Raw genomic sequence first — 24,207 nt, 5'->3', positions numbered from 1 at the left:
TGACCTCCTGGAGACCTGCAAGGAAATAACTTTCTCCCTTTTTAAAGGATTATTAAAATAATGTCTACCATTTTCTCCTAAATGGAAGTTGTCTATTTATACAATGTTATCACCTCTTTGATACGTACAGCACTTGGAGATTAGGTAACTGATCACAGACGGTTTGAGGAAGAGATGAGATCTGTGCTCCAGTTAAAGTCCTGTTAAAACACAAACCAGACATAATTCTTTCATTCACGTATCACACAGTGACATGTTTTGATTCTGGCCGAAGTTAGGAGTCTACTCAAGTACTTACAGACTCTCCAGGTTGGCAGTTCCAGTTAAATCAGGAAATTCAGTTATTTGGGAGGCACCATTCAAAGTCCTAGAAGGAGGAAGAATATATAAGTGTTAGTGGGAGAGGATTAGGGGTGTTCTTATTGCCATTTTCAAAGCACTTCAACCTATAATATTTATTTGATCTTCACAGAAATCCCTGGAGACAGGGGAGAAACAAGTAGTGGGGGCTGGGAATAGAGATCAGTGGTAGGGGACCTGCTTGGCATGCATTAGGCCCTGGATTCAAGCCCAGTACTATACAACCAAAACCAAAACCAAACCAAAACAACAACAGTAAAAATCACAGAGAGAAACAGACGCTTACAGTGTTCTTAGTTCAGGCAAATGTTGAAAAGCAGATCTCCCAACAAATTGGATGGGGTTGTCATAGAAATGTCTGAAATAATGCAAACACCAATGTCTCAGAATATCTGTTTGAAATGAGTATCTGTTTGAAATTTCAACAAGTAACTCTATTTATATAATTTTAATTTCACTATATTATATAACATTCCTGATTACTTGACTCTAGGAAAGCCTCAACAGTGTTTTGACCTATATTGTAAGACTTTTGGTAAGAAATCTATATTATATCAAATTTAAAATTTTTGACAGCAAGACAACTATGAATGATAATTATTAAGCAAAAAAAGCAAGTGAACTGACCATAATTGTTCTTAAAAACTTTCTCAGCCTCCAACATCTGTGTGGCACAAACATTTGAGTGGCAAAAAGGTAACTCAAGGTGTTTATAATTGTATCATTAAAAAAGATGAAGTTTATCTATATCCACTGAAGGTTCTATTTGTGGGTCAAATATCATAACACACACAAGGCTCTCTTTAAATTATTTAAGAGGAAATGGGGTTTTTCTTAACATTAGAATTTTATTGAATTAATTATTGCTTTGAAAGGTGAGACATTATTACAACTTAAAGAATACTTTTACAATATATTTTCAATGTTAATTGAAATATATATTAACCGCCTGATCAATGGAGCTCCTGTATACTTAGCTGAGACATATTGTTCATTCAATTAAATTCAACAAATATTTATTGGTGTCTGCTATGTTCAAAGCATGAGGGTAAATAATATGAGGATTGAAAGACTGATCTATTAAAGAAGCTGTCATTGGGTATCTACTATGCATGTGAGCATTATTCTAGATGCTGGGTTTTTGAAGAAGCAAGATAAAATGATCCTGCCCTAGAGGATCTTGGAATCAGTTGGGATAAAACAAATAAATAACAGCATATCACTTTCCACTTGATGAAGCATTTCCATATAGACACACATCAATTGATCCAATGTAGCAACTTTGATCCATGGTGTAGATAATATCTTCTTTACTTTTGGAGAAGGGCATGGAGGCTCAGATACCTTGGAAAGCTCATTACCTCCCAGAGCCTCAATTTTCCAATTTGTTAAACTGAGACAATCATACATTAACTGTACACTTTGTATAAGAATCAAAAGAGCTAATGGTATAGCGTCTGGCAAAGTACTTGGAATACAATTGTTACCTAACACCTAAATCCTCTTCTGTTATTCTATCCTTTGATCTCTTCTTTTCCCTTGGAATTAGGCAATCAGTAAGAGAAAGAGTAGAGCCGGATTATAACCTTTATGATTTAAAAATGGAATTTTCCTGGTAATGTCACATTAGCTTTTGACTATACTATATGCTATCTGGATATAATGTGTTCATGTACATGTACAAATATGAGTTCTCTGGGCAGGTATGAGTATACATATCTATCTACTTTACAAGAAAAACAGTATCACAAATACAAATAAGGAGCTCTGGAATTTTCAGAAGGGAGTTATCTCATATGTTAGGAGGAAGATGAGGAAAAACCTCAAGAAATGGCATTTGAAGACAGAATTTCAACCAGATCTGTGAGGAAATGGAACTGAAGAGCTTCATTCTATGAAAAAGCTCCTTTTGGTCTGGCTTATGGCATAACTGAGGAGAGCTTTCAGGAACAGGTTGGAGGGTTGACTTAGGCCTTGTTGAGGAGGACTGTGAAGGTCAGGTAAAGGGTTTTAATGGAAACAGGCAATCCTGTATGTCTGTTTCACAGCAAGCAAGTGACAAGATGGATGCTGTGTTTTAAGGAACACAAGGCAGAACAGCCTCATTTGCATAGGTAGAAGCTGAGAAGTAGTGGCTAGCAGAAAGGCTGGTTCGGTGGGGATAAAAAGGGTGTGGTAGATTTGGAACTGCAGAGGTGGAGTGAGGATAGGACACGGGAAACATGCAGAGGTGGAGGAGATGAAAGGGGCTGGTGGTGACAGGAGGTGAAAATGCATGTGGGAGCAAGAAGAGAAAATGTCAGACAGAAACTGGCCACCACCATCAAACAGTGGCTTGGAGCTCTAATAACTACAGGGGCTGGTAGTCCTCCTCAGGAGGTATTAGCATATCAAAAGAGTGAGTAAAAACCAGTCAGAGGCCTGCAGGGAAAGTGGAGCAAAGGCAACGCAATTTGCTAACCTCTTAATATGCAAATACCCTCTAATGAGGACTAATGTTTATTGTTCAATACACTTTAAAACCCTTAGTTTACCCAAATATTGCCAGAACATTTCAGAGGTGATGGAATGCTTTGTTTTGTTTGTTAGTTCAAAAAAAAAAATTTTTTTTTTCCAGTTGTCAGGGTTAATTGGGGCTCCAACTCCCTGGTGACAAATGCCACATGGTTCCCAAAAGCCTCTCGATAAAGTTGGCTCAGGATAAACATCTGCCAAGAAGTGCCCCTTGAGTCATGTTCAACAGTTGTCCTTACTTTCCGTCTCTATGTTTAAGATCCCTCACCAATGAATGACCCCAGGCCAATACTATACAGTATATTTTGACATATTATACATACGTGGAGTATAACTTAATCTAATTAGGATCCCATTCTTGTGGTGGAATATAATGTGGAGTTTCAATGGTCATGTATTCATATATGACCATAGGAAGGTTATGTCCAATTCATTCTACTGACTTTCCTAATCCCATGCCCCTCCCTTCCCTTCATTCCTCTTTGTTTAATCTAATGAACTTCTATTCCTCCTTTGCCCCCTTATTGTGTGTCAGCATCCACATATGAGAGAGAACATTTGGTCTTTGGTTTTTGGGGACTGGCTTATTTTACTTAGCATGATAGTCTCCATTTCCATCCATTTACCAGCAAATGCTGTAATTTTATTCTTCTCTGTGGCTGAGTTATATTCCATTGTGTGTATATATCACATTTTCTTTATCCATTCATCTGTTGAAGGATGCCTAGGTTGGTTCAATAGCTTTGCTATTGTGAATTAAGCTGCTATAAACACTGATGTGGTTTCATCACTGTAGTATGCTGATTTTAAGTCCTTTGGGTATATACCAAGGAGTGGGATAACTGGGTCAAATGGTGGTACATATGATAATTTATATTTCTAGTATTCTTGGGTTGACGTCCTAGATGACTATGTAGACTTAACAAATGATGCTCTAAAAATCAGTTTCATTCCATAGAAAAAAGAGCTAACCAAAAGCATTTATAAGATTGTGAAATGTGATAGGCACTGGAATCATCCAAGCACAATGCAATGCACATCATGGATCTTAAAAAAGGAGTTTTATGTTATTTCAGTGCTCAGTTGAAACCTGCCAAAACATCTCCAGGTACACTGCTCTACATAGATTATTACATCAATTGAGACAAAACTCAGGCAAACATAGGACACTGCATTATATTTAAAACATATACTATATTTCAATATGGACAAACCCCAAAGCACCAAGGTTACTTACATTGTAATAAGAGAAGGGTTGCCTACAAATGCTTTCTCAGGTATTGACCTGATATTATTGCTATGAAATCCTCTAGAAAAAGAAGGGGAAAAAAAACAACTTATGGAAAATCATGTGTGAGGTAAAATTATTTAATAGCTCCCCTCACCCCCACTGTGATAATATTCAGCATTTTCAATAACCAGAGGACAAAGTTAAATTTCTTTTTAAGGTTTGAAGCTTATGGACCCTCATTTACTCTTCGGGAGAAAAAGGTGCCTCTTCTTGAAAGAGGAAGAGAGATTCTGAAAATAACGTTTTTTTTTTTTTTTTAATGGAAACTTACAAGATCATTTATAAAAAGAAAATCCACCTGTTAATATCCAATAGAGTGCCATTGTATAACAGCCTGAGAAGTGGGAACTGTCTTTGGAGAGAGGATTAGGATCACTCCTCCTGACCCCATTTGAAGGGAGAGAAGAGAAAATTGACTTAAGCTGCAGTGAAGTAGAGATTTAAGTAATCTCCTTAGGAGGACAAAATTTCCTGACCTGAAGAAAGGTGCCCCAGCTCAGCGAGTCTGTAATAAATAAAAATGACTTCTCATCAGGCTAATGTTGCTTGAGTGGCAGAGGGACAGAGTCAGTGATCTCTGGGTCTTGCAGGTCTGGGGTGGTCAGAGGTGAGTAGCAGTACAGGGAAGGCTGCCTGGCTGAGCTGCATGTGGGGTTTCCTGAGGCAACCCCTGAGGGCTGTTTCTTATAAATAAGCTTCTTCTCTGGCTGTGTATGGTATTTCTCACTGCCAAGGGAATAAGGTTCTACATTTATTCAGAACATTATTTATATAGGCTATTCATCGTTTTAGGTATGAAGAAAAGCTAATTTAATATCATCTAAAAGACAGTATATGTAACCTAATGACTGAAAGTTAGCTTTCCTTTAGTAAAATTGTGTTTTTTAAATGAAATATGATGAAATGTATGTGAAAGCATCTAGTATTATGCAAGACACATGGTATTTTATTCATTCAGTTCTATACTCATGCAACTTAGAGATGTTTGGATTCTTAGAAATGCTCAGCAAATAACTGCATTGTATTATAGCTCTACTACAAATTTACTATATACATTATATGCTATAATATAATATACTATATTCAATGTATGTGAATCTGTATGACTTAGGAAAAGAGAAAAGAGTATGGCTTAGAGATGTATGAAATGTGTATTTCTTATATAAATATATGAGAACCCTATCATAAATTTAAAATTCCAATATTTGCTGGTGATAGGAATCAATTAAAATATATTTCCAGTATTCTTAATCACTGTTTACATTAACTTTAAAAAATTTCCAGCAAGTCATATCACATATGAGTCATGTATATTTTAAAAATAAATTCATGAAGAACAAAATTCTTCTATTAAAATTGTTCCAAATACTCACAGTTCTTTCAGGTTGGAGAGGGTCCTGATTGAAGTGGGGAAGTCATCAAGGTTATTGTAATTTAAATCTCTGAGAATAAATAAATAATACTTTCAGTTTTTCATTTCGAAATTCATCCCAACTATATTTCACAAGGTAAGTTCACATGCTGTTCCAATGAACTCGTATCGCTGATGAAAGTTCTCATCTCTTCTCTTTATGAAGAGGGTTTTCTTAGCTTGCTGATCACAGATTCCACAGGCATTTGCATTTCAATGGTCATTACCCTGATTAGGAGAAATGTCAGTCCAGGCTCAACAGGTCTAAGTCATTTAAAACAGGAAGAAATGTGTAGCAGTGGCATTAACTTGGGGTTCTGACTCCACGCTGGTGGAGTTCTTCATCTGAACCTGGCTCACTAAATTGCCAGCTTCTATTTGTACTCACTGGGGCTTCTGGGTCGCATCCCCTTTCTTGTTCCCTCCCCTTCTTGGGGACAAGACATCTTGGAGGGCTGCTTTGTTCCTGACTCCTTCAAAGAGACTGCATCTCTCTCAGCCTGAAGTCCTGGATGGGACCTGGTTCTGGAGAGGTTTATGGGATACATATACTGGGAAGAGGAGCACCTAGTCAAGAATTTCCTTAGGGTCACAAATGATTCAAATCAGAAGCATACTGTTTTCATTGGTCTGTGAGGCAAAGCTCTATATTATTCCTCACACAGAGCGACGGAAAGGGTAGACCATCTCAAGTCATTAATTTTTCTATCTGTTATGACACAAAGGCTTTTCAATTCCATTACTCACAAGTGCTTTATGGACTTACTTCACCTTATATCTACATCTTTGTATGAAAAAGTAATTGCCTCCTGGTCTCTGGGAATGGCAGATTTCCCAGATGACGCAGAAAACCTTTTGGTCAGGCAATCAGATGTGGTTAGATCTTCCTCTGTGGAGAAGAATTGCTATTTAATTTTAAGAGAAGGATAATTTGGCTGAGTTAAACATGAATCAAGATTCCTACTTGTCTGGCACAAACCTTCCTTAAGTTATACTGCAGGCAGGAAACTCATGTCTTTTGTGCACATAAATTTTCTTCCTGTTTGTAAATCTCTCCAGATGCTCTGTTTTGATTAAACAAGGATTGGACCCTTATAAATTACTTGAATTTCTAGTGAGAGAAAGGAGGAATAACCAATTTGCTGATCCTCTGTAGCCCTGGGCAAAGAGGGAGGAGTCTATAAGACTTGTAGGAATTTTGCCCTGAAATGTTTTGTTTTATGGTATTATATGTAAACCTGGGTTTTTACCCAGGATTGAGGAAAAAGAAAAACCATGGAAATACCCATCAAAGACCATTTTTTGTTGTTGTTCCTATTGACCTGTCGAAAGGACTGGAAGGTGTTTTTCATTATTAAGATCCCCATCTCAACCTTGTGTAGAGAAGAAAGTTCTAATTTTTCCTAGAATCTGATGGGAACTGCTCATCTATGCCATTAAGTTGACATCAAGGTCCTGTCTGAACAAGTCCATCTTTGGCTTCTACAAGGAAACAGAGTGATTTAAATAACCCAGTAGGAGAGCTGTTAGAGCTCATTGCCCTAAGAAGACCAACAACAAATGGTCTCTCAGGACATTAGTGGACACAGACCTGGTTAGAAGCTAAATTGACCATATGCAAATTGGTCAACTTTGTATGCAAATGAAAAATGGGCCCTAAGGCCATGGGAGAAGTGGACTTTTGTCACCTCCTCCCACATTCCTGGTCAGAGCCAGCAGAGTAGATTCAGTGGCCCTGGGTGGTTTATGATACTTGAATATGGAAATTTGGGGATGGGAATGAGCTCATTGCTGCAGCCACCTTCCTTTCCCAGCACACTCAGGATACTCACTGCCTGTTACCTCACACTCATTAAACCTCTCCCACTCAATGGGGCGATGAAGAGCAGCTCCTCCCTTGGGAAAAGGCTGGGGCCCTGGTGTGACCTGTGAGGACCTCTACCTTGGCTTTGGGAAAAGCTCTAGGTTATGTTCAGCTGGCCAGACTCATTTTAATCATAGGTACCAACTAAGGATTGAATTTTGGACCTATTCTTTGGAAGTAGTATCTGGGGTAAACATGAAGTTCAGAATTAGATTAAAGAAGGAAGCAAGGCCCTGTTTGGCTATCGGCTATATAATGTTGGTAAAATAGCTTACCATCACTATAGGATGTCATCCTAAGGTAGGATGAAATGGCTACATGCATAGAATATTTGTAAAAATTATTGTAACAATCTATGCCAGTGTTCAGTTGCAATAATTGATTATAGATATACTCAATAAATGCAGCTATTACTACTTTGCAGTTCTTGGAATTGCTTTAGCATGAATTCTGTTTCTTAATGAAATGCTTGTTCATCTTGGATTGGCAACTCAGGCCTTCACCTAGTCTTCATCTGCTCATCAATAGGGAGGACCAAACTCCTGAATAGTGAGCCTCAGAGACAATACAGAATTGATCTTTGGCAGAGAATACACATTCCTAAGCAAACAGTCACTGCTCAGTAGAGAACATCTCATTTAACTTATAATTATTCTAACTAATTTATCACTCTCATTAGATTAAAATAAAACCTCACTTTTATTGTTTAGCTCTGCAACGTGTGTGTGTGTGTGTGTGTGTGTGTGTGTGTGTGTGTGTGTCTGGGGGGGGTGTGTGCACGCGTGCCGTGTGATAAAACCACTGTAAATATCTGTCTAAAGCTCAGGCAATTAACCAAACCAAACAGCAAGTTGGCTTCAAGGCTATTTTGATTCTTTCAGAATATTCATGAAAACACTGAAAAAAGGGAAACAAATAAAAGGTCAACTCACAAAGTCTCTAGGCTGTGGAGCCCATCAAAGCATTTCTTTCCCAGGGAGTGGATTCTATTGTTATGGAGATGCCTGCAGGAGAATGTTATAGACAGTCAGGAAGGCACACTGCACATGGCAAATTTAGGCACATTTTGATTGCTTAAATCCAAAGAAACTTATACCAAAGAATGCACTCATTATGAGAAATGAACATTGTTAAAAAAAAAGAAGTCTACATGCCCCATTTGCTCACAGAGAATTTAAAAGATAATCACAGTTTTACTGTTTGGGTTTGGGATCTTATATTATAATATGAGCAACATGATCTATATAAGTAAGATCAGGTTTCTCAGCATACTTTTCATTATAGTTTATGTAGTACGGTTTTGAGCTATAGAATGGGAAGCAGAGATACTGATCATCATTGACATGTGGAGGATAGAGGGAAGGTCATAGGTGTACTAAGCACGTCTTCTATTAAAGCTGAAGGCTTATAGTGGCTACATCCCCAGGATTGGGCCACAGGTCAACAGGAAATGATGATTTAGGTCATAGGGAATGATTTTTTGACTGCCCAAGAAGATTAGTTATCTTGACACAGTATTAATATGTATAATTATCACCTTCTGCTCAATTGGGGTAAGTCAGGTCAGAGCCAAAGAAAACAGCTGTGTACGCAGCTGAAAACTGGACCAACTCCCAAGAGGATTTTGGGAAATGGCTTTAAGGGGGATAGGGTGAGAAATAATGGCTGAATCTCTGTAAATCCATCCCCACGAGTGAAGAAAAAAAAAAAAAAAACTTAAAGCAGCTTCTGGTGGGTCAGCAGTATCATTTTTATATTTGGAATTCTGTATGAACATTTGTAAACATCCCCCCAAATTTCTTTTTTTTTAATTCAAACCTTAGATCTTTTAATAAGTTTTGGTTTCACAAGAGACCAGTGTAATACTTGTTGAATATCTTCTATGTGCAACAGATGAGGAGGGGGATTGAGGGGAAGCTAAAAGTGATGGGTAAGATGTTGAACAGCTTTCAATGACTATACTCAGTGGAAGAGATGAACATGTAATCAAATTGGTAACAAAGCGGGGTGACCAAAGGTTGCAGTGAGTTAGTGGGTGGCATGGAGCAAAGGGAGAAATGTGCAGACCTTCCTTAGAGATCCTGAGTGTTACAGTTTGGATCTTCAATATCCCCTGTGGCAACCTTTAGGAGTGGAACCTAGTGGAGGGAAGTTAGGTAATTGGGGGAGTGCCCTTGAAGAGGATATTGGGACCTAGCCCCTTCCTCTCTCTCTTTACCTCCCGGATGGCATGAGGTGAGCAGTTTTGCTCCACCACATACTATCTTAGATGATGATCTGCTACCTTGCCATAAGTCCCCCACAAAGCAACAGGACCAAATGGCCATGTAACCTCTGAAACCATGAGCCAAAATATACCTTTCTCCATTCAATTGTTTGTCTCAAGTATTTTGTCACAGTGATGGGAAGTTGACTAATACACTACAGCAAATTGATTTCATTGCCTTTTGAGCAGCAGCTGACTTCCTGTCTCAGCACTGATTGGCTATTCTATTATAAATGAAGGGGAATATTGATTCACTCTTAAAGGAGACTGATTATTTTTGTAACATTACTTATTCAGAATCATTTTGATATACTAAAATAATGAAATCTAGGCCTATCAGATAAAAGTTGTAAAATGCATAACTTGCTGTCAAGGGATGGTTCTCCTTTCTCTTTCCTTGACTCAAGAAGTAATTAATAGATATCTACTAATATTACTGATACACATTTTAAAATAATAAAGGCATCTTTCAATTTGACCTCTCAATTTTTATAAAAAATGAGGACTTTAAAAAAATAACTTTCATGACTATCCTAACTGTACAGTGCTGTGCTTTCCTGTTCAATATACAATGGATTCCACTAATGCAGAATTCATAACTTATTATTTTTGCATGCCCAGCAGTACTTGGCACTTATCAGGTGCTTGATACATGTTATTTAAGTCACTTACACAATTGGAACATTTACAACTCATTTCAGGGAGAGGGTCAGGGAGTTGTCTTCCCTTAAAGTTGTCTCCATTAAAGTTTTGAAGGACCAGCATTTTAAGGCCAAGGTCTAGAGTGAATTTAGAAACTGTTAGAAGAGAGAAAAATCAATAAAACTTACAGAACTACCAAGCTGGAGAGGTTTCCAAAGGCGTAGTCTGGTATGTGGTGTATTTTGTTCAGGGCCAAGGTCATGGCTTGCAATGCTGATAAACTTCTGAAGGCCTGAACAGGGATTTCTGTCAGAGCATTGTCATCTAGCCACAGATGCCGCAGGGAATGTAGGCCACTGAAACAGCTGGGTGGCACGTAGCTGATGTGGTTGGCATCCAGACGCCTGAGGAAGAGAGTGAATAAGAATGGAAAAGAGAGCAAACACCGAGCAGTGGTTGGACTTTGCATGAAGTCCCTCCATGTGACCCTCAACAAGAGTGAAACAGCTAGCGTGTTCAGGGTCCCTGATACCTGGAGCATTTCCCTCGCCTGATGGAGTCTCCTTGTAGCTCACAAGTGGAACCAGTGTTAGCTTGTGGCTAACGTGGTCTCTCCAAGGTATACAATTTCAGCTTGATGATCTTCAGCTTTCCCCCTGACTCCAGGTGATAGAGAGATGTGTTCTCTTTTCTCTTTCACACCAAGCCAAACGAGTGCCTTTGCATTCTTGGACCATTTTGAACATAGTCAACATATGAACCTACTAGTTTGTTCCTTAAGCTTGAGAAAATATCATTCAGTATTTGACAGAATTCAGTAATTTTTAAAGGCCACTAGGTCTAGAGGAGAGGCAGTCCTTCCCTTTCTCTCAGTACTATGCTGAAGAGTCTAAAAACTCCAGATTTTCCTGCTCATCCTAATCATTTGCTTTGGCGGATGTTTATTTCTCTGACATTTTAAACAAATATTAAAATTAACAGCTTTCCAGCTCTTGCTTCCACACTCTATATTTTTCTTCTTTTTTTAAGTGGGGAAATACACCTAAAAATAGGTCTGTTTAATGAGCTGTTAGAGCTTCAGAGCCAGCAGAGGGAGTGCAATACATTTATTTTACCCTGATCTAACATAAATAGTGGCTGTAATTAAAATGCCTTCACTTTTCTCATAGAAGTGACAACACTCATGTAGTTTGAAATTTTCTTTGAGACACACGAACAATAGAACCAGTACCACTCAGCTATGCTTCCAATGGCCCTCACTTATTTTTGTTCTTTCAATCTGATTTTAAGAGTCACACGTTTGCATTTTCACAACTAGGATTGGAGGAAAAAAAAAAAAAAAAGAGTTGCCTTTTAAGCAGTCCATGTATTAGGAAGGATTAGAAAATCACGAGAGGATTTTGAAAAATGTTTTTGGAAGCATTTAAGACTAAACAGATGCAGGAAGCACACCAGGATCACAAAATAATCTCCTGTAAACCAAATTAAACAGTTTAGAAATAGAATTCTCTGTGGTAGCGAACTGATCTTTCTGGAAAGCGGCTTCCTCACTTTTGATCACATATGTCATTTCAATTGTCCTCTGGTTCCTACATCTACTGACTGAATGGGAACAAGTGACATCTTATGGGTCCTGGGCCAAGTTTGGGTCATAATTGAGAAAAGGTCACTTGGAACGAATTTCAAGAGTTGGGTGTCGTCACCCACAGACAGACACTTAAATTTCTAGCGGGCCTGCTATCATTGTAGGCAGCAGAAAGCTTCTTCACATCTTATGGTTCTGCTGACAAATGAAATTGGAAATGTTTAGGAAAACTCAACCCCATCTATCCGTGCTTCCCCAGCAACAGCACGCTCAGCCTATGTTCAGATTAGGGGAGGAGGAGGTGACTGTTTTTGACTAGAGGTAAAGAACATATGTAAACTCTCCTTAACTACTGCACGAACTAAAGGCTGGGGACTTTTTAATACAGTATGGGCCTCTGAGTTTCAGTTAACATATTGTCTGATAATTGCCTGTTGACTATTCATTGAAACTACAAGTAGCTCCTAAAAATCTTGAAAATGACCAACCTCAAAGTTCAGTGCAGATGTTAAGGTACATTAATAGAAAAGGCATGGAGTCAGAGGCTTGTCTTTTTGGATATTTAAAATTGCTACTGATGTGAAGTGGTCTTGGTGTTACTTTCCAATGTTAATAAGTCCATTTCTCTGGACAGCTATCTTTTATGAATCACTTTTTCTTTCTCAGAAAAAGGATGGAATCTGGCCTCTACACCATTATCTCATACAAAGTGGCTATTGGAAATAAAACAAGTCAGAGCGATTGTTCAGAGACCTAACACTCTAAATACTAACCCCTGTCCCAGACTTAACAGTTCAAAGCACAGACTTTCAGGCATCCTGAATGCAGCTTTAAAGTGTCTTTCCGCTATACAGTTTCTCCACTTAAGAGGCTCTAAAAAAATAATACTTAAAAACTAAGTGTTTCAGAATCTATATCCACCTGACCTCAGTGATTCCAACCTAATTCAGAGAGAGTATACTGTTCATATTTACTGGCATTATCAGATGTAATCTTCCCCTCCCAGTTTTATAAATGTACAGTTGACAAATAAAAGCATATATAGTTATGTACAATGTTATGTTTTGCTGTATGTGTACACTGTAAAATGACTAAATCAAGAAAAATTAACGTATGTCCCATATTTACCATTTTTGTGGTGGGAATATTTAGGGTATAACCTGTTAGCGATTTTCAAGTATACAATGCAGTACTATTAATTATAATTACCATACTCTTCAATGGATTGCCAGAACTTATTCATGCTGGGACTTGGTACATTTGAAGCAACATCTCCCTATTCTTTCCATCAACCCTGAAGACCTTGGTAGCCACTATTTTACTTTCTTCTTCTATGTCTGAGTTAATCTTAACAGAATATTCCAAGTCTGAAATGGAGTGTGGAATTAATTATCCAGTCATCGTACAGGTGGTTCTTACAGAACAAGGTTAAGACTGTGGGCAAAGCAGCTGGCAGGGCACAAGTTGTGCCTATTCAGTGAGTAAACAAAAGACTTATATTGTGTCAATCTGGTATTTTTCAGGCAGCTGAATATTCTGTAATCATATGCTTGGAAAATGCAATATTTAAGCAGTGAAGTATAAGATAAACATTGCTATTTAGTACAAGAAAACACACATATATAAATATGGCTCAATTATATACTTACTATCGGGAGCAACAAAGTGACCTTCATAGTTCCATTTTTTCAGTGCTTCATTGTTATTTCTACTTATTGCAAGTCACAAAGGTGTGTATGTGTGTGTGTGTGTGTGTGTGTGTAGGCAGCTTAGTATCTATGAATAGTGCAGAGATTTGGGCATGGAAGCCCCAGGTTCAAGTCACTATAGTAGCTGGGACCATGGACAGGTCGACAGACCTCAGCTTTAACATCTATAAAATGCAGATAACTTCTCTCTTTCTTATAGGGTTTTTTTTAATGATTAAAGGAAATAATACAATAGTACTTATATAAAGGACTTGCACAACTTAATGATTTTAAGTTGTTATTATCTGGAGCTGGGTAACAATTTGTGTTTTTTGTCTTTCAATGATTGAGCCATTAAAAAAAAAAAAAGGTAAAGTCAATTTTTGCTCAGTGCTAGATTGTCAGTGAATTTCAGATCTGAGAAAAGCAGGCGGTTTCCTTTCTCATAACAGAAATGATTAGGAGGTGTCTGAAATTAGGTATAATGAAAGTCTCCCTTTCTTTTCAGCTTTTAGTATTATTGCCACGTGTGTACATGTGTATCTAACACACACACACACACACATTCCCATTACACAACAGGGCAAAAAATTGTGGTTCTGATACGTTACTGACTATAACATCTTCATTTTTAGGTCAAAGGAGAAGTGGTAACACGTGAGAGATGGTATGTTCTCAGAGAAAGTTCCTGGCAATGAACTTGACATTTCTGCATCCATCAAAATGTGACAGGCAGCACAAAACCAATACACAGTTAGTCAGAGCAAAGCAAAACACTGAAAAAACAGCGGGAGTGGCTTCGCCTTCCATTCAGACAAATAGAACCTCTTAATTATTATCTTGAAATAATATCTGAAAAGTGATCACCCCTTTTATACCACTAAGTAACTATAGTGAAATCATGCAACCACCTATGTAACGAGCATATGGTAAACTAGAATTAAAAGAATGAAGGAATTAAGAATAAAGGAATTAGAGAACTAAGACACATCTAAGTCAAGACTCTGTCACTCATTCTTAAGAGATTTGGGGATATATTGATCAATCTTACTGGGTCAGTTTTCATATCTATAAAGCAGAATCACATTGTGTCACAGAATTACTGTGAGAAATGAGAAAATGTATGTGGACATGTTTTGAAAACAAAGCATTCTACAAATGATAGACTTCATAATTTAAGGAAAATCTTCAGATGTGAGGCCTGGTATCCCTTTTTTCCACTCTAAAAGTTTTTTTTTTTTATTCTTCCTATAGTTTAACTCTTGGCAATTTCACATTCTCTGTAATAGATTGTCATTTTCTTTTCATTTTGTCATATGGACTAGCAGAACTGTTGCTTTGCTACTCACCAAATATTGCTCAACATGTATGTTTGGTAGCTATAGTGCATGTTTTGATGACTGTTATAGTAAGACTCCATCACAGAGAAAAAGATGCGCTCATATTCTGTGTAGGCCAGCAAAGGGACAATGGAGGCCCAAAAAACTAAAATGGTGAAGGAGAAATATGATATCATCTGGTGCAAAACCAGACTTTTTTTTATGAGTTTCTGTAAAGTTACTTAGAAGGCCACTACTAGTGAGAAATGGCTTTGTTATGACTTTTGGGCTTACACTGAAATAACTCAGTTCTCTGCTAAAGGAATTTTGCTGCTCAGGTTGCTTGGCCAAGGGAATTGTCTCTCATGGGATTGTGTTGCTTTTCCTTACCATTGGGACCTCGTCCAGACCATCTAGTTCACCTCGACAGGCTTCAAGAACCCCAAGGTTAAGTGCTTGGAGTCTGTATAACATAGGTCCCAGAAGGTTTCTGGGCTACCAGTCTGTGAGAAATGTCCCACCCTTTTCAAGAAATCTTCAGGGTCTGCATAAGATGTTTCTCTGGAGTGGGGACGTCATACTGACTCCTGACTCCTGACTCCAGTGGTCATGAGGGACTAGTGGGGAAGCAAATGACCAAGGCAATTGTAGTGATCAAGGTGAGAAAGATGAATGCCTGGAAGAAGTGTGGGAGTGGAGAGGAAGGGCCTAATTTGAGGGATGTTGAATAAGTTGACTTGACAGAACTTGGTGGCTCACCAAGTGTGGCCAGAGAGGGAGGCAAGGAAACTCTGGTGAATTTTGTTCTGGCCTGGGCAACTGGGCAGATAGTGACCATGCAAGAACAAGGATGAATGCTACTCAGTATTATGTGCAATAAAAATAAAATAGTGAATTTCAGTTGTGTGCATGCAATTCTGTAGTATCATTGTATTCTATGTAGCAAAGAGCTAAATAGATGATGGCAATAATTTAATCTTTTATGAGTAGGCAATGGCAAAAAAAAAGTTCATTTTCTTTCTGCTTAAAGTCTTTGACCTTAATGTTTATACATAAGGGGTTAACTGTGAAATTTCCTCTTTTAAAAGAAAGAGTATGCTTATCTGCTGCATACTTCTGAAGGAAACTTTTGATTTATAAATGGCATTTTTTTGTAGGGATTAAAGACTATGAGATCACTCTTGCTATTGTTCCAGAAAATGGTCCTTTATTTATCTTGTATATGACACCTTGCCTATGTATCACATAAACTTATATCTTTGTTTGAGAATGTCTTTGACGAGCCATTAACTACAAGGAAGAAAGCGTTAGACAAAAGATAAGCCATTGATCTTGGCTAATTCTGTGCTGAGATGACTGTAATAATGTCAATTATTAACATGGATGACTGGGAGGAAAGAAAAAAAAGCCAAAAGCATGAAGAATGTTGCAGCTGCATTATATTATATTATATAAGCTGCATGCTGCAGCTTATGGGGATTCTTATGTAGCAAACAGAATTAGGAAGCATGGCATTTTCATGGCTGAACTTGCACTTTTATATTTAGTTCCTTTGTAAGTTTTTTGTCTTGTTCTGTTTTGTTTTTGGGCACTGGGGATTGAACCCATGGGCAATTTATCACTGAGCTACATCCCTTGTTTTTAGTTTTATTTTAAGACAGAGTCTCACTAAGCTGCTCTCTAAATTGTTGAGGCTGGCTTTGAACTTGAGATACTCCTGTCTCAGTCTTCAGAGCCCCTGGAATTGGCCCTTTGTGAGTTTTAAAGCTCTTTCATATAGTATATACATTTCACATTTTGTGAGACCATTTTATCATCTTTGAAAAAAGTCATGAATAGCTGGGGGACCACAGGGATTTAGTTCACTTTTAAGTTTTGAAAAATGAAAGCATTCTCAATTATTATTTTACTTTTTAAATAAAATGAAAAACATGTAGTTCCAAATCTATATACAATACAATTTAACAAAGTACATAAATTATGCTATGATTAAGTTTCACTGTTTTGAAATCACATTGCACTGGAATCAGTGACTTATTAGACCTGACTCTATCATAAGATCATCAGGCTAGAAGTTCATCTGTATGAACCCTTTACAGTTTGAATTAAATTGATTTAAATGAATTCTTCCCAATAATATCAGAGTCATTTTTATTGTGGTGGTTATCATTTTAAAATATTTATAGAGTGACCCCAACGTGGACTTTCACCCTTTAATGAATTTCCCATGTGTTGGAAACTTCCTGTATTTTAGGAAGATAAATTAGCTTATGGATTCATGTAAAGACTATGATTGCTTAGAGGGGAAATTTCCACCTCAGTCTTTTTTCTCTCCATCTGATTTACTGATAAACCTAATGTGTCCTCCACGAAGGACTGCCTTAGACTTATCTCTGAAAAGGTAACAATTCTTTTTCCTTCTCTCCAGCTTGGGGAAAGAAAGTCTACAGGTTAATTGAAGTGTAGTAATTCAGAGACTAGCCAGTTATCTTGACTAGGAGCTGCATGAAAGTGTCTAAGGGAATCAAACCTCTCTCTCTCTGACATTGTCAAGGAATGCAAAACACACTCACTCTATCTATCTATTTACCTCTCTACCTATGTATATATATTTATTTTTAAATTTTATATTTTTGTGGTGCTGGGGATTGATCCCAGGGCGTCACACATACTGGACAAGTGCTCCACCACTGAACAACATCTCCAGCTCCAAAGAAGAACATATTTTTAAGTCAAGTCATATTAAGTTGCTCAGTTTCGTAGAGGTCACCACTGTTATGAATTTTTTTTTAATGAGGAGATGACCTATAGCCAAAATTGTGTGAGCAGAGACTTCTTCAGTTTTGTTTTTCTCCATAGAAAACAAAGATCCTCTTTTTTGTCCAGGGCACCATTAGTCTCCCAATACTACTAGGGCTTGAAATTGAGGGGTTGTTTTTGACTCTTCCATTGCCTTCCAGCCAATCATTTGCCAAGCCCTCTCCATTCATCTTTGTCTCTGAGACTCTCCATTTGGACTGTCTAGTTAAGTCTCTTATCTCTTCACACCTGCATTACTGCAACAGCCTTTGAGCTAGTCTTTTTGGCTTTGATCTCTTATCTCTTCCATTAATCCTGTAGGCTGCTGCCAGATTAATCTCTGTTAAATTGCACTCCATGTCATTACCCCTGCTAGGAATCTACACTTCCATTCTTTCAAACCCAAACTTCCCATTCTGTTATTGAAGTCTCTCTAGCACCTACACCTGCCAGACTTTTCTCTTATTTCTTGGTTCCAGTCAACTCTCATTTCTAGTTCTTTCCCACAGTAATTCTGGGCTTTGTGCTCATGAGTATCTCCCTGCTTATCCAAATCCCATCAACCTTCTGAGAAAAAATATCATAAAATTCTTCCCATATCCCTTCTCTTGAAACAGGGAGTCCTCAGCTGAAATAATAGGAAAACTAATTCTGGTAGAAACATCAACTCTAAAATCCCTTCAGGAGCCACTGGGTTCAACTCTCAGTCCCAGAAAAGCATGTGGGAAAAGCCGGGGCACACAATTAGAGTCTGGAGCCAGGGAGAGGAGTGAATGCAGTTTGCAGTTAAGCTGGGGAAGATTAACTGATCTTCAGGACTACCTAGAATACCACTTAGAGTTTGGGTCTTCAGTTCAAATACTTCTTGAGGGCTGTCTTTGTCCTGGGAACTCTACCTGGTGCTGGAGAGCTAGCAGAAAACCCAACAGTCATGGTCCCTGTCCCTATGGGAGTCAGTCAAATAAATCATTATGATGAAATGTTATATGAAGAGAAATGCATGGTTAGGGAACCTAACCTAAGTTTCAACTTTTCTGTTTTTTAAAGGTGCAGATCCGGATTTAAAATTTTGTGCCATTTCTATTTAGTTGTTCTTCCTCAAACACAAGTTCTGAAGTCCAAACTGATTATCTTCCTCTTCTACCTCCCTATACCCAAACAGTCCTCTATCAGTGTTTCTTATCCCAGCAATTGGCTACATTAAGCACATAGTTGGGTAAACCAAAAAATTAGAAATCATTCTTGACACATCTTTCTCCTTTATTCTTCAGAACAAGTTCATTACCAAACACTGATAATTTCACATTCTAATTTTCCAAAAGTAGATTTTTCAAATCCATCTCCCTTTCTCCATCTCCACTGCCTCCACGCAATGCTCTCTTTTCTCGACTAGTTGCTTCAGTGGGACAGACCCTGCTGAACACCCTCCAGTGGATTTCTACCCTATAATTAAGACTGAAATCCTCGACATCATGTTCCTCCTAATGGCTTCCTCAGGGCCCTGTCCCCACCTGCCTTCCTAGGTTCTTCTGGCATTTTTCTTCACCTCAAACCTGTTGATTCAGCCAAGGATCTCCTTCCTGGTCCCCCACCCCCATGAGGTGTTACATATTAATTCCTTCTGTCTGGAATATCTTTTCTTTTGTCTTTGTTGAATCAACTCTTACTTTCTAATGGTGGCAAGACACCCTTTCCTTTCTCACCTACAGATTCCTCATTAGGAAAGTAGAGATGATTTCTACCTAATAGGGATCAGACAACCAAATGCAGAGAGAAACACTCTAAAGATTGGTCCACATTTTAATACTGTTCCCTTTCCATCTTCAGTTTATTTATTTCTGTCCTGCAGCATTACGACTTTCTTTTTGTGAACCTTCACAACATGCATCTATATTTGTGTTCCTGTCAAGCCTTCCCTGCCTGTAGTCAGTGCCCATTCTTTCTTGCAGGTGATTCTCTGAGAGAGGCAAGAAAATGTGATAGCGAATTGGGCAGATTTTGGGATCTGACAGACTGGAGTTCTCTCTCAAGCTTCCCTGTAGCCAGACTCCATTACAAGCCACCAGACCTTGGCAAAGTCAGCCAACCTCTTGGGCTCTTTTGCTTTCCCATCACCAGGAAAGGGACAGTGTCAGCACTGACCTTGTAAGCCTGCAGAGGATGAAGCAGGATGGTGATGTAAAAGTGTTTACAAATGCTGGCTGCTTTCGAGACTGGGTGTTTAATCAGTTCTGCATTCTGGTTCTGTCTCTACAATATTCCCATTCTCTACTGCTGGCCTGGTGTCTTCTCCCAATTCATCGCAGACCCCATCTATCCCCAAACACTGCCCCTCACAATATGTCTTCCCCAGTTCTCGTCCCTTAAGTGCCCAAGGAGTCCAATCTGCTTTCCAAAGTTAACCTTCATTTTTCATCAGGGGGCTAAAAATTTTTTTATTTTACTTCTTATTTCACAGCTCCCATGTTCTCTTTATTTATCTGTCAGGCAGGACAACTCTGAAGTCAACTTATCATGGCACCGGCAGATAATCTCATAGAAGAACCTTGCTGGGGGGCTGGGGATACAGCTCAGTTGGTAGAGTGCTTGCCTTGCCTTGCAAGCATAGGGCCCTGGGTTCAATCCTCAGCACTGCAAAAAAAAAAAAAAAAAAAAAAAAAAAAGAATCTTGCTGGCATGGCCTCTTGCATAAACTAATCAATTTTTTCTCCATATAATATTTGAGGAACATGCTCCAATTTTAGCCTCTCTTCTTGTAAACGTTGTATAGAAAGGTCTTTGCTTCTGAAAATAATTTGTCCTTCATGTTTAAATTGAGGGGGCAGGGAATTCACTGGGTGCTGATTTGCATATGCTTCTGTGAAATGAAATTCTAGTGCAGCAAGCAAACTTCTTGAACTCCAGAACTTCTGAGTATGTCTCCCTCTCAACATGCTATACCTAATATAATGGCTTTGTGTGTGTGTGTGTGTGTGCAAAGACAAAAGAAACTAATACCACAGTATATTTTGGTTGTGTAGGTTTGTGACCTCTCTCTCCGGAGACTATTGTAGTCTCCAGAATACCAAAACTACTGTTTTAATTTAAATTTAAATTTTTTAGATCCTTTGATTTTTTTAATCTTGTCCTCTCGGTTATCTCGCCTTTCCTTCCTTTTGTTTGCTTATGCTTATTTCTACCCCATGCTACACCCTGGGCTTGAAACCCACTATGGTCCTGATAGTGATAGAAGAAAACTAAAACTACTGCCATTCTAGGCTTACCTTACTTTCTGCTCAGTACCCGTGAGCCCCACAACTTCCTCCTTACCTTTTCCTTTAGCTCACTCTCTTTTTTTGATTATTAGCAAAAACTTCTATGAAGAGTCTGAATGAAGTTACTGACATTTCACAGGGCCCAAGGGTAGACTCTGTAGCCTTGAAGATGATATATAAGATGCTTGGGAGGCTCAGGCAGGAGAATTGTGAGTTCAAAGCCAGCCTCAGCAACTTATTGAGACTCTAAGCTTTTTAGAAAGAACCTATCTCAAAATAAAAAAAATAAGGACTGGGGAAGTGACTCAGTAGTTTAGTCCCTCGGTTCAGTCCCTGGCTAAAAAAAAGGACGTGTAGGTCATGCTTCAGGCAGGAATTACACATTCTTCTTGGGTTTAAAATATAATCTTGTATTCTGAAGGTGATTGTTAGCTAATTGGAAAATAGAGACACTAATAAAGAAATGTTTAATTCTCCTTCACTTTCTATTTACCAGCCCATTATCTCTGTGATTGTGCATATTCTGCAATTAGCTTTGCTAGTGCAGACTTGGAATGAAAACCAAGGTATTAAATAATACTTTGGTTAATTGGACAAACATGCACATGTAATTCTCTTTGGTTATTTTGGACTTCACAAATGACAATGAGATGCTTGAAATTCATTGATGACCATCACAAATGAGGCAATGAGTTTTCACAGATCAATTTCTTAACTATTAAAATAAAGGTAACAGAGTACTGGAGGGTTAAGTTTTGAGTCCCCATCAAATCACTGTAATCTGACCCTAGTCCGCAAATGTCTACAATGCCAAAAGTTTCTTGGTGAAACAAAACTTGCTGTGAATTCTGATTACATTTCCTATTCCCTTCCAAAAAACAGAAAGGAAATTAGGTTATAGTTGATTACATTACAAAAAATCCAGTTGGTGTCTGGGCAGTCATTGCCATGTCAGAAGCCAAATGTACACATTGTACAGGGGCAGGATCTGGGCTGCTAGGCTCTGGCATATGGGACTGTGTCCTTATTCTTTGGTAGAGCAATTTGTAAGCATCAGGAGAGAGTTAAATGCCAATGTACCTATGTGTTTTCATTATGAACAAAAATTTTTTGTTTATGTGGAATAAATGGAAAATTACATCCTTGAAACTTGAGTATACTTACAGTTACCAATTATAATATATAAGGTTTCTTAAACTTCATTCAATGAAGCCAAGTCTATATGGGTGGAGCAAAGAATGCAAATGATCTATTTCAGTAATTCTCAATTGCTTTTAGTTTATAGACCATTGGTTAGTGTAATAGAACACTAGAAATTTTAATTTCTCAAATGAATTTTGCATAAAAATCATCTAAGATTTTGTCAAATGAAGATTCTTGCTAAGTTCAAATTGAGCGAATCCATGAACCACATTTAAACAGCAGGGGAATAGACCATGTGTCTTCTTTATTTGTCCTGAGTTGTCAGTTGAACTAACAGGCAAATGTGAGCTGTTTTCAATTAAACACAAAATAAGGCAATGCCTGATTTTTATATTCTAAGTATATTATTAGCTCATATTGGAATGCAAAGTATGAATTTTGTTATTATTTCAGGTTTGAAAAGAAATCAGAGGAATAGTTTGCAGATGATTGGAGAAAATGCTTCAGGACACCTGATTTCCTAATCTTCACTTTAAGAAACTTATAAGTACATAGTTAAATCAGTTAGAAAACACTGATACTGGTACACACCTATAATCCAGCTACTGGGGAGACTGAGGCAGGAGGATCAAAATTTGAAAGCCAGCCTCAGCAATTTTGCAAGACCCTGTCTCAAAATAAGAATAAGATGGGATTTGGACTTAGCTCAGTGGTAGAGTGACCCTGGGTTCAATTCCAGTACTGCACCAAAGAAAAAAAGTCAGCTGCAATGGCACATGCCTGTAATCCCAGTGGCTTGGGAGGCTGAGGCAGGAGGCTGTGAGTTCAAAGGTAGCCTCAGCAATGTGGCAAGGCCCAAATTAGCTTCATAAGACTCTGTCTCCAAATAAAATATAAAATAGGGCTGGGAATATGGCTCAGTGGTTAAGCACCCCCATGTTAAAAAAAAAGAAAAAAGAAAAAATGCCACTGATTTTTGGGTCTATTCTCAGAAATTTTGATTTTAATTGTTCTGGGATGCAGCCTCAACTTTTGAATTCTCTAGATGATTATTTGAGGCTGACTTTGAGAAACCCCACTGGAGAAGTTATAAGGCTAGCCAATGAATAGGGGTGATGAGCACATAGGCCTGGTTAAGTGTGGAGTGTTTGTAAGGTGCAAATGCAAAATATTAAAAAAAAAGGAAATAAATAAAGTAGGAGAAAAAGAGTGAATTCGAGAAAGTGGAAAAAAAGAGGAACCCTGTTAATAGAAAGGCAAAGTGGTGATCTACTTGGGACTCTAGTCCAAGAAGAGAAGGGCGACTGAATGGAGGCTTCTGGGTTTGGGCAGCATGTAGAAGATGAAGTCTTACCCTCATCACTGCCATGACTGATAGGGAAATAGCACAGAGGCTAAAGTATGACCTGGATGTGAATGAAGAATGGACAAAGGATGCATGTCTGTAATGCCCATTAAATTCAAAACTTTTGATTTTATATTTTATTATGTTGGAACTGCTTTAAAGAAGCAGGAGAATTATAGTTGAACACCTTAAACCCGGGATAACAGAATGCCTTCGGTTTGCTGTGCCTCAAACCTCCAAACTGGCTTGGTGTGTGGCCAGGGCATGGGGCTCACCTCCAGTTGGTACAATATGGTCTGTGGGATTGGTAGTTAATCCAAAGTGTAGAATGTAGAATTTTTGTTGTTGTTGTTGTTTTGTTTTGTTTTTGTACCAGGGATGGAACCCAGGGCTGATTAACCACTGAGCCATATCCAAGCCCTTTTTGATATTGTATTTAGAAACAGGGTCTCACTAAGTTGCTTAGTGCCTTGCTAAATTGCTTTGAACTCATGATCCTCCTGCCTCAGCCTTTTGAGTTGCTGGTATTACAGGTGTGTGCCAATGCACCTGTCTATAGAATGCTTTTTGACAAATCTTAATTCTTGTATCAAAGCATCACAAAAAATATCAGAGAAAAAATGGCACATCACCATACCTTGCCAACACCTCCTGCCTTGCACTGGTTGTCTGTGCTCTGGGCAAAGGGACCCCAAAGAACATGACACAACCCAGTGAGGTGATCCA

At 38.3% G+C, this 24,207-nt stretch overlaps 1 protein-coding gene across 2 annotated transcripts in view; it reads right to left on the bottom strand.

Moving 5' to 3' along the window:
- The window catches only part of LGR5 (leucine rich repeat containing G protein-coupled receptor 5), a 120,075-nt gene that overhangs the window by 17,050 nt on the left and 78,818 nt on the right, over nt 1-24,207 (bottom strand). The window contains exons 5-11 of one of the 2 annotated variants that reach the window (XM_079142405.1): nt 10,537-10,752; nt 8,373-8,444; nt 5,539-5,607; nt 4,112-4,183; nt 647-718; nt 299-367; nt 129-200 (exon numbers count right to left, since the gene is read on the bottom strand). In XM_079142405.1, coding sequence (XP_078998531.1) covers nt 129-200; nt 299-367; nt 647-718; nt 4,112-4,183; nt 5,539-5,607; nt 8,373-8,444; nt 10,537-10,752 — 642 coding nt within the window. The remainder of the gene's footprint in view (nt 1-128; nt 201-298; nt 368-646; nt 719-4,111; nt 4,184-5,538; nt 5,608-8,372; nt 8,445-10,536; nt 10,753-24,207) is intronic. The other variant, XM_079142406.1, reaches the window with a different exon arrangement.

Source organism: Sciurus vulgaris, assembly GCF_902686455.1.
Source record: "Sciurus vulgaris genome assembly, chromosome: 5".
Classification (NCBI taxonomy): Eukaryota; Metazoa; Chordata; class Mammalia; order Rodentia; family Sciuridae; genus Sciurus; species Sciurus vulgaris.
The sequence above is the reverse complement of the archived record's forward strand: the minus strand, read 5'-3'. Positions and strand labels throughout refer to the sequence as shown.